This window comes from Falco naumanni, chromosome 15 (assembly GCF_017639655.2).
Source record: "Falco naumanni isolate bFalNau1 chromosome 15, bFalNau1.pat, whole genome shotgun sequence".
In the NCBI taxonomy this organism is placed as follows: Eukaryota; Metazoa; Chordata; class Aves; order Falconiformes; family Falconidae; genus Falco; species Falco naumanni.
The window spans coordinates 13,666,811-13,683,486 of NC_054068.1; the positions used below are offsets into that span (position 1 = coordinate 13,666,811).

Genomic DNA, 16,676 nt, shown 5'->3' on the forward strand with positions numbered 1-16,676 from the left:
ACGCTTGCAGATAACGACTGCAAAGGTTGGTAATTACTTAAAACCAGAATGGAAAAATCTTTATAAAAGACAAATTAACCATTTGATTCATTAGGAAGAAGTTGCAGATCCTTTGTGTGTAAATTTGAACACAAACTGTGAAACCACTCTAAGAAGAAAAATGGGGTAAACTAGACAGAGTGCTGTAGGCATTGATTTAAGGAAACACACGGCAGTTTCATTTGAATAACACCCCCTTCTGATAGTGCTTCTATAGGGGAGGGAAGCTATGTATACGATCTACCGTAGGACAGGTTGCACAAAGCCTTCTATTAATGTTACCTGTAATATTCCCCCAAAGTCAATCAATTAAACTGTTCAGCACATGTCGCAAACCAAAAAGCTGACTTTTGAGGTCAACATGAAAATAAGGAAAAACTGTCTTTTTGAGTAAAAATCTTCTAGATAGAAAAACATCCAGGTGGAGAGTCTGGTTTAGTGTGACAAAATCAAGACGGGTATCTGAAATATACTGTTAAAAATCCTTTGAAACTTCATTCCTGTTACTATGTTCAAACATTTTTGTTATGACGGACAAGTGAAATATGCTTGTGCCCTAATAACTGTATTTTTACCACAGAGCAGAAGGCAGACAGCTCTTCTGTCTGGGCAACTACGCTTTACAGCAATTTTGAAAACCTACTTTAAGAACTACCCAGTTCTTAGACATGAGTTCATTTCAGACAGTGCTTTCTATATCCCCTCGTGCCAATTAAATAATGAATCCTTTCAACAGCAATTTATAAAATATTAAAAACTTAAGTTTCACTTTTACCTTAAAGTTATCATAAAAAACAAACTAATTTGCAAAAGAAGAAGGTCATAACCGCCTGAAAAGGAAACACAGCTTTGCTAAGACTTAGGAATTGGGGGAAAGAGGGCACAATTAAAGCCTTATACTAATAATATTAATAGACTTGCACTCTTTGTTCAACTCAAAACTAATACAAATGCAAATTTTCAGGAGGGAAGACTTACTACATAAATTAGTTTCAACAGAGGATCTCTAAGACCTTGCACCTACTGGTCCTATATACCCTGAAGGAGCTAAAAGCCTTTGTGAAGAAGTAAGCTGATTTTCTATTTTAAAATTCTTTTTTGAAATCATTAAAGCAATACAAGAAGATGATGTCTCATACAGTACTATGAAGGAGGCAAAGAGATCCTCTCTACCATGGGATCAGCAAAGTCACACTCCAATAAACTTTTTTAAGCAGTAACTCACTTCATCAATCTAGCTAGCTCCTTCTTCAGCACTGCTCCTATTTACGATATTTACATGATCACCAGTACTGTGGCATGTAAAAAACCTCATACACCTGGAATTATTTATTCTCACAGCATACAAGTATGGCAGAGCACCCTGCTATTCCCATTTTACAGACAGCAACGTGTAACGAGGGAAAACTTAACCACAAAATATTTCACGTCAAAAACTCTTTTCGAAGTATTTTCTCAGTATTCTTACTCTTTACTTTAATTCTCCTTTTGCCTGTTAACTTTACTATTTGATTAAGCATCTCTCTAATCTAGAGGTTAATTCCAAAAAGTTTTAAGTACCTACATAGCTACTCCCCATACAGTTTTCTGGCTAGGGTATGCAGTTGTCAATGTTTCAGAGGCTGCATCTATTATAACAATAGGCCTTTCAGATAAGGATGTGTGAAAATAAATTAATAATCACAAAATGATTACAAAGTGCACTTAAGTAGACAAAACGAGTTTGTACTTCTACTTACAAAATAAAATCTACTTAGTGACCCAGGTTCTACAGACAGGTTCAGATCCCTCCTCCCCCTTGGCAATGCAGAAGAAGGAATTATGCATGAAACAGTCAAGCAAAACACAACTACCACCAAGCGTGTGAGATTAACCTCATCCTAATTTTAAGAGAATCAGTATTGTATGCATTTTACCCTGTTCATATTTCATAGTGTATCACATATAATTCCTTGAAAATATATTACTTGGAGTAAATAGTTTAGAAGAGAATTCTGCATTTCAGAGAAGGCTACTCAAACACGTCCATCCTTTCCAACAAGAAGCACAAAGACACAGCTCAGACTTTTGGAGTACTTCAAAAGCATTAGCCTCTAAACCAAACATCAACCTACGCATCGGATGTGTAGTCATCTCCATTAGTTAGGCTGTTTCTAAGAAAGAGCTTAAGATTCTCCCCTGGAAACTGCTCTGTGTTTGCATTTCCTAACACAATTTCCAAGAAGCACTGAACATCCGAGCAGTGCCAGCACACCCCCTTCAGCAGACATAGCTCCTTCCACGTGCCACCCCCTTACACAACTCCTTCCAGAGCCGCCTCGTCCCCCATCGGGCACAGCAGTGATCACCCCTCGCACGCAGCTTTTATTCTTCCGTTAATTCCTATCACCATCACCCACAGCTCTTCCTGGTGTATAACGCGCCCTCCAAAGTCCAAATCAAAAAGAGGTGGCGATAGTTTTCAAACAAAATGCTCCCATCTGTGCTTTCAGCTCTTGAAGGTAGTCTCAATATACATAAACGTCTAGCTTGAGACCAATTTTCCTCAGGCTTTTATTTTACATTCATAGTAAATGTAATGCTCAGCTGTTTCTTAAACACCACGAGTGTCTCAGTCATTGCCTGTGTATCTAAATCTTGCTCGACACCCACCTAGACCACGCTGCTCCTGGAGCGCCAGCTTGCCATGCCGCTTTCTGGATGGAAGCACGTTGGTTTGCTCCGTCAGGTTAAGACACCGAGCAATTACACACCGCGGTTTATTTTCAAAAGTTGTACCAGTATTAACTCCTCTGCCCAGTGCCCTGCGAGGGAGGTAAGCACTACTCTCCACTGCTTTACAGATGAAGAAACAGACAGTTGAAGTGACTCGCCCCTGGCCACGCAGCCCGCCAGCGGCCAGCTGGGATTACCGCAGCGCTCTGTCCCTGCTCCATCCCTGCTCCATCCCTGCTCCGTCCCCACGTCCCTGGTCGGTCAGCACACTGAGCCTGCCCTGCCCAGACAGCCAGGGCTCCCGCTCAGCCAAAGGAGAGACCTTTCCACGGCCAGGGAAAGTCCTGGAAAAGGGCTCATGCACCTGACCGCAGGGGAAGCTCAGGGGTTCGTGGTTTAGACCTGCCACTGCACATCCTAAAAGCCTCCAACCCCATCCACTGAAATGTAAATTGTACCCTACCTAGCAAGAAACAATTCACTTTATAAACCACAGGGATTTTTTTTAATTCACTGAGACCCCCATAAAAGTATCGGTAGAGTAAGAGAGGCTCCACAGTCTCCTCCTCTTACTACCCTGTGGCTTAAGCTTCTTAGAGCCTTTTAAGACGGATTGAACCAGAGGCTGTTGTCCAACTTTGTCACATCCAATAATCTGAGAAAAGTCTGACATGGCTTTCAGGTGAACCCAAGTAGTTCCTATTGACATGTCGCAGCGGAACAAAACCACTTGCAAAGACAGCTGAGTGCCACAGAGAAGCCAGAGTCTTTAGGACTATTTTCCAGGACCTCCAAAAGCAGAAGGTATTTGAATCAGACATCAGGATATGTAGATTTCCCCTGCACAGCAGCCATTGGATATTTACAGGCAGCAGGATTTCTTTACATTTAGATCATTCCTTCCCAGCTCCCTTGTTAGTCTGAAAGGACTTGACTGGATTTCCTTACACCACGACTAGCCATTTTTAAGAAGCAGCCCTCTGCTTGCTACATATACGCTGGTAGAGGAAAAACATAATTGGGGAACACATTTCATATTGTTGAAATGAAGTCCACCGAAGCCAGATTTTACAAGACATGACAACGTACTAATGCCAAACTGACACAAATACTCATCTATGCGTTTTGGCTTTAATGGGTTAATTAGCTTGGCTGGATACAAATTTTAATTATCTGAGTTTGACATTAATGTCCTTGGAGTGTTGTCTATAAGGATTTGGGGAATCATAGACGTTATTTTAGTTACTTCTGGAAACTGTGTGTTACACTGGGATTTAAATAGTAAGAACAGACAAGAATAGTGAGAACAGGTTGATCTATTTTGAAAAGTCAGACCGTGTGAAACAGGACAAACTGAGATGAAGCTGAAGCCTGGTTTACCTTGCTGGGTTCAGTCAGTCTTCAGGGGAGTCTCACAAATACAATGGTAGAAGAAAAAGACGGGAAAGTTAGGAAGTAATCTCCTTTGAGGATAGGTGACTGGACAGAAATTTTAGATTAAGTGTAACAAAGAATTCTGTATGCAACTGAGACTTTGAGTTAAGATCCCTTCATCATCTAACGCAGTTTCTCAAGTAGAAGGTAACAAGCCTTAAGATGGTTAAACACACAGAGCGTGTTTATACAAGCCAGGGAGCAACCACCTACCTCAGACCTGACAGCGGCTCCGTTCCTCCAGAGCGAGAACTGAGCACGTGCACCTGAAGGCAGTAGCACCTCCCCGGTTCTCACTCTCCACCATCCCATTCCAGGTGCAGAAGGGAAGTTACATGGGGGAACCACAGAATAGCATTTTGCATGCTGAATCGTTGATCAGCATTTTCTAGGACAATTATGACTGACCCCTGAACAAAACAGTAATGCCTATCACGCCAAAGTGCAGCACTACGGTACAATTACCAGTACTATTTATTAACGGGTTGAGTTATGGCATGCTATTTGAAGTGTGTTACTTATTTTTTTGCTTTTAACGGCCTGCACAAGTACATCAACCATCTGAGGATTTTTAACTGTATTTTAATAAATATGCATTTAATCTGCAACAAAACAGAGTTGCAGCCAATAATTTTCCAACAAACGATCGCAGGTTACTTAAAACAAGTAAAATCTGCAGTTCTGCAGAAAGTAGTATCTACTAAGAGCTTTTCAAAACACCCTACTCTTTCTGTCCTTTACTGTTCATTTTTCTACAGATGCATTTGTTTTAAGATTCAAAAGAGAATCCTGATTGCTTTTTGTGTATATGAATTTAAGCTCTCTTTGTGCTTGCAACAACATAAATAAATTCATTCTGCACTGGTTCTTTAAAACGCAATGCAACCCTTTGTGCAGTAGCTTTGTGCCTCTTAAAGACAACCTTCATTCTGCTTTCCACGTTCCCTTGGTATCAAAATCAAAGTAATTTGGATTTTTTTCTGTCAAAATTTGTACAGATAACTTGGCTTTAGGAATGCTAAGTAAATGCAACACATTTCTCTTTTAGGTTCACACACCTATGTAATCCCTAGAATCATACGACTACATTTAAATTCTTCCTAAATGAAGGAGGGTGGCATTCAGACAACTCCTCCGTTGCCCAGTAAGAATTATAAAAAGGTAGGGGGTTCTTTGATTCGCAGCATGTAACTTACAGAAAGGAGTCTATTCCCCTTACTTTCTTCCACTCTGTTCTGGTTAAAATACCTAGCCTGTGGTCCTGTGAGAAACCAAACACCTCCTGGGAACTGCAGAGCAAATTTAGAGCACTTAACGCTCCACTGAATCAGCTCCTAACTTAACAAGGGTAAGGAAGGAACTGATGGAGGTTACCAAACTAAAAAGTGATAATCACAAAGAACAGTAAAAAAATGGTCAAAACCACCCTGACAGTAATTCTACAGCATGCAAAAAAAAAACCCATTTTTTTTTTAATTAAAAAAAAAAGCCACAGCTAGATTTCTTTGTAACATTGCCTGCATTTTTTGTCCTTCCCCCTCCAAAAAAAAGTGAGCAGGCAAGTTTGTGTTACGTTCTTTAGAATATAAAGGAAGTTATTTTCACCCTTGGATGAAACATTAAAACCTCTAAAGGCTCACTCATTCACAGATGGGAAATGGAAAGCCTTCCTATCATATATTTTGGAGACAATATCCTTTTTTCTGGAAATGCTGATAAGGAACAAATTCAAACTGGTCCTCATCTGCCTGGATCACCTTATTTATTAAAAACAATGGTGTCTTTTAAACCCTGTATACTAAGCTATCGGTCAATTTTGATTGACGCAAATATTTGTACTAAAGGTTACATACTGCGATTTACAATTGGGTACTATCACAATACTGTATGTTAATGTAATCAGTATTTTCATTTCATGAATTCATTTGCAGCATGACACTGCAAGGGTATTCTTACATATACTGAAGACACATTTGCTAAGTAGTTCAACAATTCTCCTTTAAGTGGGATTTTTTTTTTTAATCTGATAAATTTTGAACACAATAAAACCACTCCTAGTTCTGTGTGCATGTTTTAATTTCCCATCTTTTAAAGTGTTTAGACACTTGGAACACCTAGCATACTGAATTAATCTACAAATATTTATAAGAAAAATCTATTTAATTTCTTTCTATAGTAACTACCACAGGGACTATTGTAATGAAAAATTTCCCATCTTAAAGAATTAATGCGATTACTGATATAGAGAAAAAATGTAATTTATATCATCACAAACACGTAAAAGATATAATCCCATATTCACAAAAAGAATCTTTATTCCCTCTTTGAATTCTGAGACAATACAGTCTTGCCTTGAGGAGAACAGAAATATTATGAAGTACCTTAAGCAAGATAATTGTAAGGGAAAAAAAGTACAATTGCATTATTGTTGTGCTAAACTGTGACATACTTAAAAAGCTAATTTCTTTTATTATAATGGAATTTGGTGTGCATATCCTTTAATCTACTTCACTATTTCTTCACATTTTTACACACAAACATGTGTAAAGTGTTTCCCATTATCTGTGCTACCTGGTTTAACAAACTGCAACAAATTTAAAACAATTAAAAATATACTTGGCAATTCCAAAAACTTCACTAGATTTATTTTTTTAACATTTTTGAAACTAACTGAACACCTAGGATGTCACAAAAATGCACAGCAAATTAAAGACCTACAGCAACTCAAATACTACTCAGGAAGACATGATCAATATTTTATGAAAAAGTAACATTTGACATGACTGACTGTCCCAAATTTTACCAAATACATTTCAACCAATCACAATGCTGAACAGTTTGCATCTAAATCAAAAGCCAAGCAAACAAAAATGTATCCCCAAAATAGGCTTTCTACAGCTTTGTCAGTTAAAGTACATTTACTTTTAAAATTCAGTACAGTCACCCTTCAATTATTCCTTTCAATTAAGTAAATTTTAACCAAGATATTAATCTGCTGCGGCTGGGCTTTTCTCTACTCCACAGAAGCAAACATTTTTTCACTCATTCTCCTTTTAAAAGCAAATTTAACAAAACTAAGAAGACAAAAAGGATGACCTAATTAGTACTAAGTAATATTTAAAGCTTTTATAAACAGTACACTCTTACTGCTACGCCTAACTTCCAAGGCTTTATAGTCGCCGATACTGTTGGATTTATTTGGCACTGTTACTGCATAAGCATGCAAATTCATATTGTTCATTCTTGTCTGCATCCAACATGCACAGAAGGAATCAAAATGTAAGTTTTCTGTGAACCTTGATTAAATTAACCGGTAGGGCAGGGGTGTCCTCAAAGGCAAACAGGGTCAACCCCTGGCGACCAGAGGTCTTCAATGGGCAGAGCCATGCAAAACTAGTCAAAGGTAATAAAGAAAACTCCCCAGAACCAGCACTCTGAAGTGAGTGAGTTATAGGAATCTCTTACCCTTTTCTACCTAAGAGCAAGTCCCACTAGAAAAGTTAAACCCCGAGCAGATGCTCTCCCACCCCTCTCCACTCAGGAGAGTGGGACACAAGGTACGGTAAGCAATGAAAACGTGCGACTTGTATTTATTTCCTTACAACTCTTAATTTCTGTTAAAGCACTGAATTACTAGTGCTATACTACTTAACTTCATTTTGAATGGATTTGACCAGCTAGTTACAAAAAAATAGCCATCTAAATTAAATCTAGTAACATTGGGGGGGAAAATGTAGGTCACTGAAGAAACAAGCTATCAACAAATATTGCCAGCTTTCTGTTCAGGAAGCAATTTCAGCATGAGCCTTTCTTTGCTCTGCTCAGACTCCAATCCCTATATATCAAAGCCCTTAAACACACACTGGCCTTAAGCACATGCTTAAAAAAGCTTTGCTGTGTTAGGACCTTCCGACTGACACACAGGACATTTGGGACTGCTTGCGATGTAATCCACCGCAGTAACCATGCCCTCTTTTCCAGCTTGTGTGACCTACTCATGAAAATTATGCCCAAAACAAAAAGATTACATACTAAAAATCAAATCACGTTGTGTCAATGTAAGGATAATGCCCAATATACATCTCCCTGTAAACTATGAAGCCCCTGTGCTCACAAAATGCCAGTGAAATCGGAAGTCATGCCTATAAACATAACTACGGTGCAATACACAAAAGAGACTTTATACTAATATTTGTGAAACATCAGTCTATCGAATTGGTGCCACAAGTGACCAATTCACATTATACAGCAACGGCCTACAGGTCTTTCACGTACATAACTTTTTTCCTAATTAGAATAAACTAATAAAATCTCCAATATTCTCCTCTAAGTCGCCCTCATTTAGTGTGAAAATGGTCAAAAGAGTTTATCGGTTGTATTTTTCAAAGGAGAAAACTCTATCTATGAAAGAATATTTTTTTTCAGAATCATGTGTACTAGTATAGTTTTTATCATCCAAAACTGAAAATAGTCCTTTAAATAAGAAGTTTTTAGTTAATATCAGTGTTTTGGAGCCTCCCACTGGCAGCCATCACACAGCTGAAGTGAACTATCAGCTGAATGGAGGGTTTATATCCAGCATCGATGACAATTTTGTTTTAAAAGAAATTAGTATCTCTGAGTTCGTGTTTTAAATGCAATTTAAAAGAACATAAAGGAAAGAATCTAGCACTTATTGTGTGTCTCCCAGCAGACTACTTAATGTTCAAACATCTACTATGCAAAGGTCAAATGATTTCACTGAATGTAATGGTGACAAAAATATTCTGCAGCACTGAAAAAAGTATCAGATATCAAGGAAAAAGATATGGACCTGAGATCTCACAAGAGTCATAATAAATAATGTAGACTCAGTTCAGTAAGAAAGAAAATTGCAAAGCTGTGTCAGGAGAACCAGATTAAGGAAGATAATAGGTGAAATACGAATTATACACTTTTGGCAATGTTCTTAATAAAGGAATATTTTTAATTAATACAGCAAATGATTTTTTATTAAAAAACCCAACTTCTCTTACACAAATATTGTTTGCACAGATTTGAAAAAAAAGCAACACGAGTATTCAGATGGGGAACCTCTAAGTTATTCTGCTGCAGGCAGCAACATGGATAGCTGAACTTAAAAACCCAGTGTAAATAGTTGTGATAGTTGTAACATACGCAGGGTAAAGCCACAGCGAGTACTTGTTCAGGAATAAGACAGATTACATGTAAAACCAACATGAAAAAAATTTACTCACACACTTATCTAAAGCAAGCAGCAAAGGCTAATAGGTACCAATTTATTTTCCATTTTATTGTGCTTTTCCTTCCTTGACATCTACATCTAATATTTTAGGCTCTCATTCCTTCTAACATAAAAGAGGTTCCAAAGTGCACCGTGCACACCATTTGCTGGTGGTCCTGGCCCTTGGAAGCCAAGGTCTCGCCACCAACCAACAAGGGCTGGAAACAAAAGCAGGAATTGCTATATGCCTCTGCGATATGCTGCTATGAAAGATGAAATTGGTGGTCACCAACAGCACTTGATCAGAGGAGATCCGGTGGATCTCTCCACACCAATGGATAGGAACATCAAGGGCAGGAGGCGAAATGCAGCTAAGTAGCAAGTGAGAAAAAAAAAACCAGCAAAAGTAAAGCATGCACAGAGGGAGAAGAAAGCTGGAAAACGGTACAGAGAAAGGAAAAACAAAAACCAAAAAACCAGAGGACAAGGCAGCAAAGGAATACAAGATGAGACAAGGGAACAAAATACAAGGACTAAGATAACTAAAAGCGTAAGTACACTGTGACGTTCACTTTCTGGAAAAGAATACAGCGTTTCTCACATTAAAGAAAAGTGAAAGGGTTTTTTTAGTTTAGTTTGTTTTTTCTTTTTTTTACTTTTGTGTATAATAAACAAACAAATCTTGACTGATCTTGTATTCTAACATCTAATGTCAAAACCCGAACTTTGGCAACTTAAGCTGATCATTTAAAAAAAAAAAACAACCTCTGGCTAGATGTTTAAAAAAAATTAGACACGCAATAAAATACCAAGTAGAGATGGAAAATAAGGTGCTAAACTGACATTATGTAATCTGAATGAGACTTCCGTTAGCGAGCCCACAAAAAAGAAAGTGTAGATGCTACTAATTTTATACATTAATACAAAGATACATACTTTAACTATTAAATTATGTTCAGAAACATACATACGTTTTTTTTCTGTGCTCAACTAGCGCAACAGCCTGCTTTGCTGAGCATTTTGAAAACCAGTTGTCCCCAAGCAGAACAGTAACCTCATTGGTGTGGACCAGTTTTCCTGGCATGAAGGCAAGAGGACCAAAAGGTACCTGTCAAAGGCACAGAAGACACTGCTGAAAATCACTAATGAAAATAAAACCTAGACAGTCTTTCATGTCTTTAGTTTTTAAAATAAAGTAAAATAACAGAGTTAAGGAAATAAAAATTCTACAGTACTTATTTAATGTATAACCCTTCATAAATACTGAAATGCCCAGATATATTTGAATTTAGTATTGTACTTACAAAATCTGAAAAGCGGTATTTAACCGGACAAGTTACTCTGTGACACAAAACTATAGTATAGCTGAATGCTCATACGGAAAACAAATCCACTTAATCTTAACATGTAAGTCTTGATAATAAAACTACTATCCTTTAGGTGAGTTATGTATTTGTTATACACAGACTACATTCATTTCCCAGAAGAGCAAGTTTAGCTTTGCTAGAATCTTTTAAATACTGACTAAGGTCAACTCAAAGACGAGTTGCTTCTCTCAGTATCTGTCTTGCTAATAGTAAGTACCTAGAAACCTCAGTGTAAGTTTGTGGGGCTAACAGCAGGATCGCAGGTCGTGCTGAATGAATCTCACTGTGTTTCATCATTCACCGGCATGCAGACCTCAACCTTTGAGCGATGCTCCACCAAGCAACACCCATCCTCTGACGTCTCTCCAGGCACAGGAACAATACATAAAACCAGAATACTTCCGACAGGAGTACACCAGTGATAAACACATTTGATTACTTTTAGAGGTGCTTCTTAAAATGGGTAACCCTCACTTTAACATGCATTACAATGTATGGGACATTATTTCTATAAATTAAGAAGCCTTCCAGAGCCCACCCTTTACAGACAGTGCTTGGGCAAGTCCTATCCCTGCGGAGGAGCCTGGGCCACCCTCACTCCTGTCTCCAGCACCAGCCCCCTGCATTCTTACCTACCGCCAACTGCCTGCGTGCCCTTGGGCTTCAACAAAGAAATCAGAAGACCAAAATCAAATTGAAGTTAAAATGGAGGCGGCAAAATGCCAAGAACCACATCCATGTCAAGACTTCTCTTTCTTGGGGTCAAAGAGATCTGTCTCGGCCAGTTTGTATCCCTTCCTTCTACTTCACTCCTCTGCCACATTCATTTCCTCAGGACAGCCACTTATTTGCTCATCACGCTTGTGCTGAAGCAGATACCTGGCCTAGTGGATCTGTTTCCTTGGAAAGTGATCTTCCCTAGCTTCAGCATCCAAGAGGAAACCAATGCTTCAAGCAGTTGTCCAGCAGGCAGGATCCCAACATTAAGACTATGCAGAATGTGCTTTTTTTACACGTGTACCCTTCCTGACTTGGTTTTCAAGTAGCAGATTGCACCATTTGCCTGTTCACTCTTCCCCCAAAATGATGAAAGCAAAATTGAAAACATATGAAACTATTTGGCTAACAGGATAGGAACTATTTATATACATTTAAAATAACAGATGTGAGTTGACATTGTGCTTTAACTAAGAATAAGCCCTATCTGGCTTTTTTAAAGCTAGCGTTTTTCCTTCAAAACACCACCATCTTTTTGCTTTACATCCTGTGGCCACACATACACACATGGTAAATGGACTATACACATAAAAATCCAGAACTGAATCATTAGCACAGGAAAGGAAAACACTCTCTTTTCCCACATGGTAAGTGTACTCACTCCAACACCATCTTACTAACAACTCAACTCTATACGCTGAACCAGGCTGCCAAGGAAGAAAGCAGTCAGGCACTTTTTGCTGAAATTAGCCATTCAGTTATTTACAGTACTACTTCCCTCCCTTCAAAGATATATCTTGAATTGGACCTGAGAAGGGAGGAGGAAAAAAAGAAAGAGAAAAAGGCAATTTGGTCAAAACTCTGGTGAGCACAAGCCAACAGGGTGAAGTTTACACAGGGAGCTGTGCAGTTGTTAGGGAAGATTCAAAGCACCAGAAAAGATTGCTACGTCAATGTGAAGATCAGTGAAACAAAAATTAGCAGCACCTTTTTATGTAAAAATCAATGTTCTAGGGTTTATTTCCATGAATCAGGAAATACTACGGCCACTTTCTTCTCAGGAAATGACTAAGTACTGTAATTCAGTCATAATTATAGTTTTCTATACAATAGATTTACATATCAAACATGTCAGGTTTTGTGTTAGCATTTATGTCATCAATTCTCGGTTGTCAGTAACACTGTAATTTATAATGGATTTCAAAGAAAAGAAATAGAAACAAAAGTTTAACTATTATCATAATAAACTTAACATTTCGAAGTATTACATGGCAACCTAAATAACACCTCACTGCCAGTGCAGATGCTTGAGTTACTAAAAATTTTAGCCATTTTCTTGTGTGAACTCTACACCATACATACCATGATATCATAGGACAGTTTGTCAGGCAGCGTACGGAGTCGTTCCTGAAGAGCCTCATAATCGCTCTCCACCTTCTTCCTGTTGACAAATTCAAGCTGATTCAATTTCATATCTAAAGTAAAGAGTTAATGTTTTCCTGCTAGTATTTCAACAACCCACAAAAAATACAGAAAAATAAATTATTTTATGATTAAACACATGCAGTTGATAGATTAATAACTTATTTATAAAAGACTCAGGGTGACAAACATAATAGCTAGATTATTTAAAATAACATGTATTACAATAGGGACATGATTATTTTAGGCTGTGCATGTCTCTTCCTGAATTTGATTTTTTTTATGGTGCAAAGAATCAGTTCATTCACCAGGATTTGGCATTTCTCACTCCATGCTCAAATTTAACAGTTATACAACCATCAATATTTAGAGAAGTAACTAAAAAAACAGTTTCTAAGAGGCAAATTCTTCAAAGTATCGGTTGTAATAAAGAATTCATGACCTTGGTTTGAGCTGACATAAACGGGCAAAATTTTAATTAATTCTGATTTTCACGTGAAGTTTGTGTTCCTACCAAGAGTCAGCACTCCTAAAAGATGGCTTGATCACTGGGGTTCTGTCGCATCTTCAGTCCCTGACAAGGGACAATACAGATCAGAAACATCCCTTCTGCTGCTTCTCTATCCAAATGGTAAATGAGGCTCTGGCCACACGTTGCTACCCAAGACAGAAATGGCTCGGTGAACTTAACACAAACTACTCCCAGGGTAGAAACCTGGCTCTTCAGAGGACTTTGCAAGATACAACATCTCAGTCACCGCAGGGATCTTCCTTTGTGTGCAAAACAAGCAACTACAGTCCCTCTAAAAAAGCCTTCTTTAGTGAAGACATTCTTAAATACTTACATTCTGCTGGAAAAAGTCTTTTAATGGACCATTGCCATTCTGAAGATGGTCAGAAATCAGCTCCTGCATGAAGTAGCTGGCATATAAATGTCAGGTTTGATGATATTGTTTACTTGTACTTCAAAATAGTAAACATATATATGGTAGTAAATATTGCAATAAAAGGCAACTGAAAGCACGGAGCAGCACAGTTAACAACGCTGACCCAAGATGCAAATTACAGGTTTTCTGAGGATGATTCAGGAAAGCAATCTATAAATGTGCTGAAAAATGAATGTCATAGTTGATAACACAACTCTTAAAATATTATCATTGATTTTCTTAGATTCATAAGCAGAGTGAAATCTTCTTCAGCATTCGTTATGAAAAATTATCTGATAATCCTATGTTTTGACTCATTTGCTTCCACAGTTGAACTTTGCTGTTATCGCTCTACTTTATACCTAGAGTACTTCATGTTTTAAGTTGTTGAACTGGTTCTGAAAAAAAGAACTTATTTTTTTATGCCACTTGGACATTAAAATGGTATTCCATAACTGACTTACAAAAGATGCTTGCTGCTGCTTTGGTTGGACAGCAGATTTCTCCCAGCCATTTTAGGCAAGTTTCTCTGTCCATTGCCCACATCGAAGTGAAAACAGAATTCACTTCCTTCAAAGAGGAGGGACAAACTCATGACTCTTAACAAAAGTCGCGGAGATGAGATGGGTGGGGGGACCAATATAATGACAACTTGGTGTCAGCAATAACAATTAGTTATAGTTGTAGAATCCAGCCTTTGCCTCACAGCAATCTGTATTTGAGAAATGGACACTGATGCACCCCGACCATCCACCAAAAAACCAAACATGATCCCCAAGCAAAAGGCCTTGCCCATGTCTCAAACGTGAAGAGAAGACTCCACGGGAAGAGAATAGTATGAATATCCCCCCACTCGCAGCAGGATTAAACGTTCCCATTGTTTCATAGCTGAAAGTCACTCAACATTTTTTCATTAATCTGAAAAGAAGATACTGCCTTTAAGGTCTGACTGCTGCCCATTACTGAATAATCTGATTAGGGTACAGGAGAAATCACTTGCTACAAAAGCTATTTTCTTTACAGAGCAAAATATGTTTCTTTTTCCAGCAGGACTATTGCCCTTTGCTGATCAAAACTCCACCACGGGAATCTCTGAAAGTGTGGCCGCATCCTAAACTGGACCACGGAGATAAAGAAAATTAAAATCAATCCTTTTAATTAATTGGTCTGAAACAGCATTACTTAAAGAAAGAAGCTGATCTCCCTCTTCACCTATAGCTGATGGTCACAGGAGCTCCGGGGTGTGCCGGCATTATGCTCAGTCCCAAGGTGCAATGAAGAACCAAAGTGAACTGGGAGGATGAATACTGGGACTTCTATAAACACGTCCCTAGAAGGGGAAATGCACGTCTAGATGTTTAATCCCACACCAGACCCATTACTGGAGTCATGGCTTTAGAAATACACTTCAAAAAGTGTACGAAAAATGAAAAAGAGAATAATGGAAATATACTGAAGCTGAGCATTTTAAAACCCTATTGTTATTCACCCAATTCTATTTAACATTCTTCTGTGTCACTGACTACTTAAAAGGTCTTACATGAACAAATTACTCAGTTGAAACAAGAGCACTCAGCTCTTGCACAATCAAGATCTAAACAAGGTACTAAATTTTAAATAATTTTTATAAAGATTGTACGGATGCTGTATAAACTGCTTTTTCCACACAAAAGGCATCAGTAAGTTAGGTTTTCCTTTTGACATTCTGTGCCTCAAACCCCCAAGTTCACAGGGCCATGGTCAGAGTTTGCATAGAAGCAAACACACCTGCAACTCCTTCCACAGCCAGCCCTCCCACCCCACGCCACAAACCCCAGCTATTTTGATAAGAGGAAATAACTGTCACAAACCTTCCAAACTTAAAAATCTGTTCAAATGTTAAGGTTTTCTGTCAAGTAGTTTATTTCTAAAAAATACTGTCTCTTAGTAAAAGAACGTACATGCAGAATTTCACACAGGACCAAACTGGTATGGACACTGCAAAGCTCCTGAGAAAGTATGTCTGCTGGGGATATTCTGCCTGACTTCACCACAGCAGCACCAGTAGGCACTTCAATAATATTTCCCTTATTGAAAATTAATGCAGTCTCTGAATTTTAAACATAAATGAAACATATTAGTTTTAGATTATTTTTGCAAGCCAATAGTCAGAATTTAATATGATGATGTGTATAGATTGCCTTGATTTTTTTCCTCTTATCCAGTGCTTGCAGCCTATGTGCATTTAAACTAAAAACATTTGATACACACTAAATATAAATTATTTGCTTGGAGATCTTTCAGGCATGAAGAAAAAGCCTCTTAAAATAAATTTAAAATATTATATGCTTGATGGTGTATAACCAAAGGTTTAATCTCACCACTAAAGGGGCAGTTGCTGTGATTCTGCAATAACCCTGCAGACAATAATCAAGACAGCTCCTGTTGTTCTCTCAGTAAAATCATGGTAAACACAGCATGGATATATTGTAATTTGATATCTGTAAGATCAACTGCTATATCTCACAGTAACTCATAATATAAGATTTCATTCACCATTAAATGTACATTTTCCTCAGATGCCATACAAAACTATTATTTACTAAGCATGTTTTCTATTAACCATAGATTGCCAACAGAGAAAAAAGTGCCCAGAGATAATTTTTTTACATAACAAACCATTTCTTTCTAAGCATTACAAACTAAGCTTTATCACATACTTTTCTGAGAGGGGAAAAACCAGGGAAACCTTACTTTCACATTGATCTAGCACATGGAAGGTGGGGTGGCGGGGCAGAATTTTCCTATGTGCTCCATAGTTAGAAAGAAAACAAGAATAATCAGTTCTACCCC

At 38.0% G+C, this 16,676-nt stretch overlaps 1 protein-coding gene across 1 annotated transcript in view; it reads right to left on the reverse strand.

Annotated features, from left to right (window-relative positions):
- The window catches only part of URI1 (URI1 prefoldin like chaperone), a 44,611-nt gene that overhangs the window by 12,998 nt on the left and 14,937 nt on the right, over positions 1-16,676 (reverse strand). Inside the window, exons 3-4 of the mRNA XM_040615855.1 lie at positions 12,859-12,937; positions 10,376-10,520 (exon numbers count right to left, since the gene is read on the reverse strand). Coding sequence (XP_040471789.1) covers positions 10,376-10,520; positions 12,859-12,937 — 224 coding nt within the window. The remainder of the gene's footprint in view (positions 1-10,375; positions 10,521-12,858; positions 12,938-16,676) is intronic.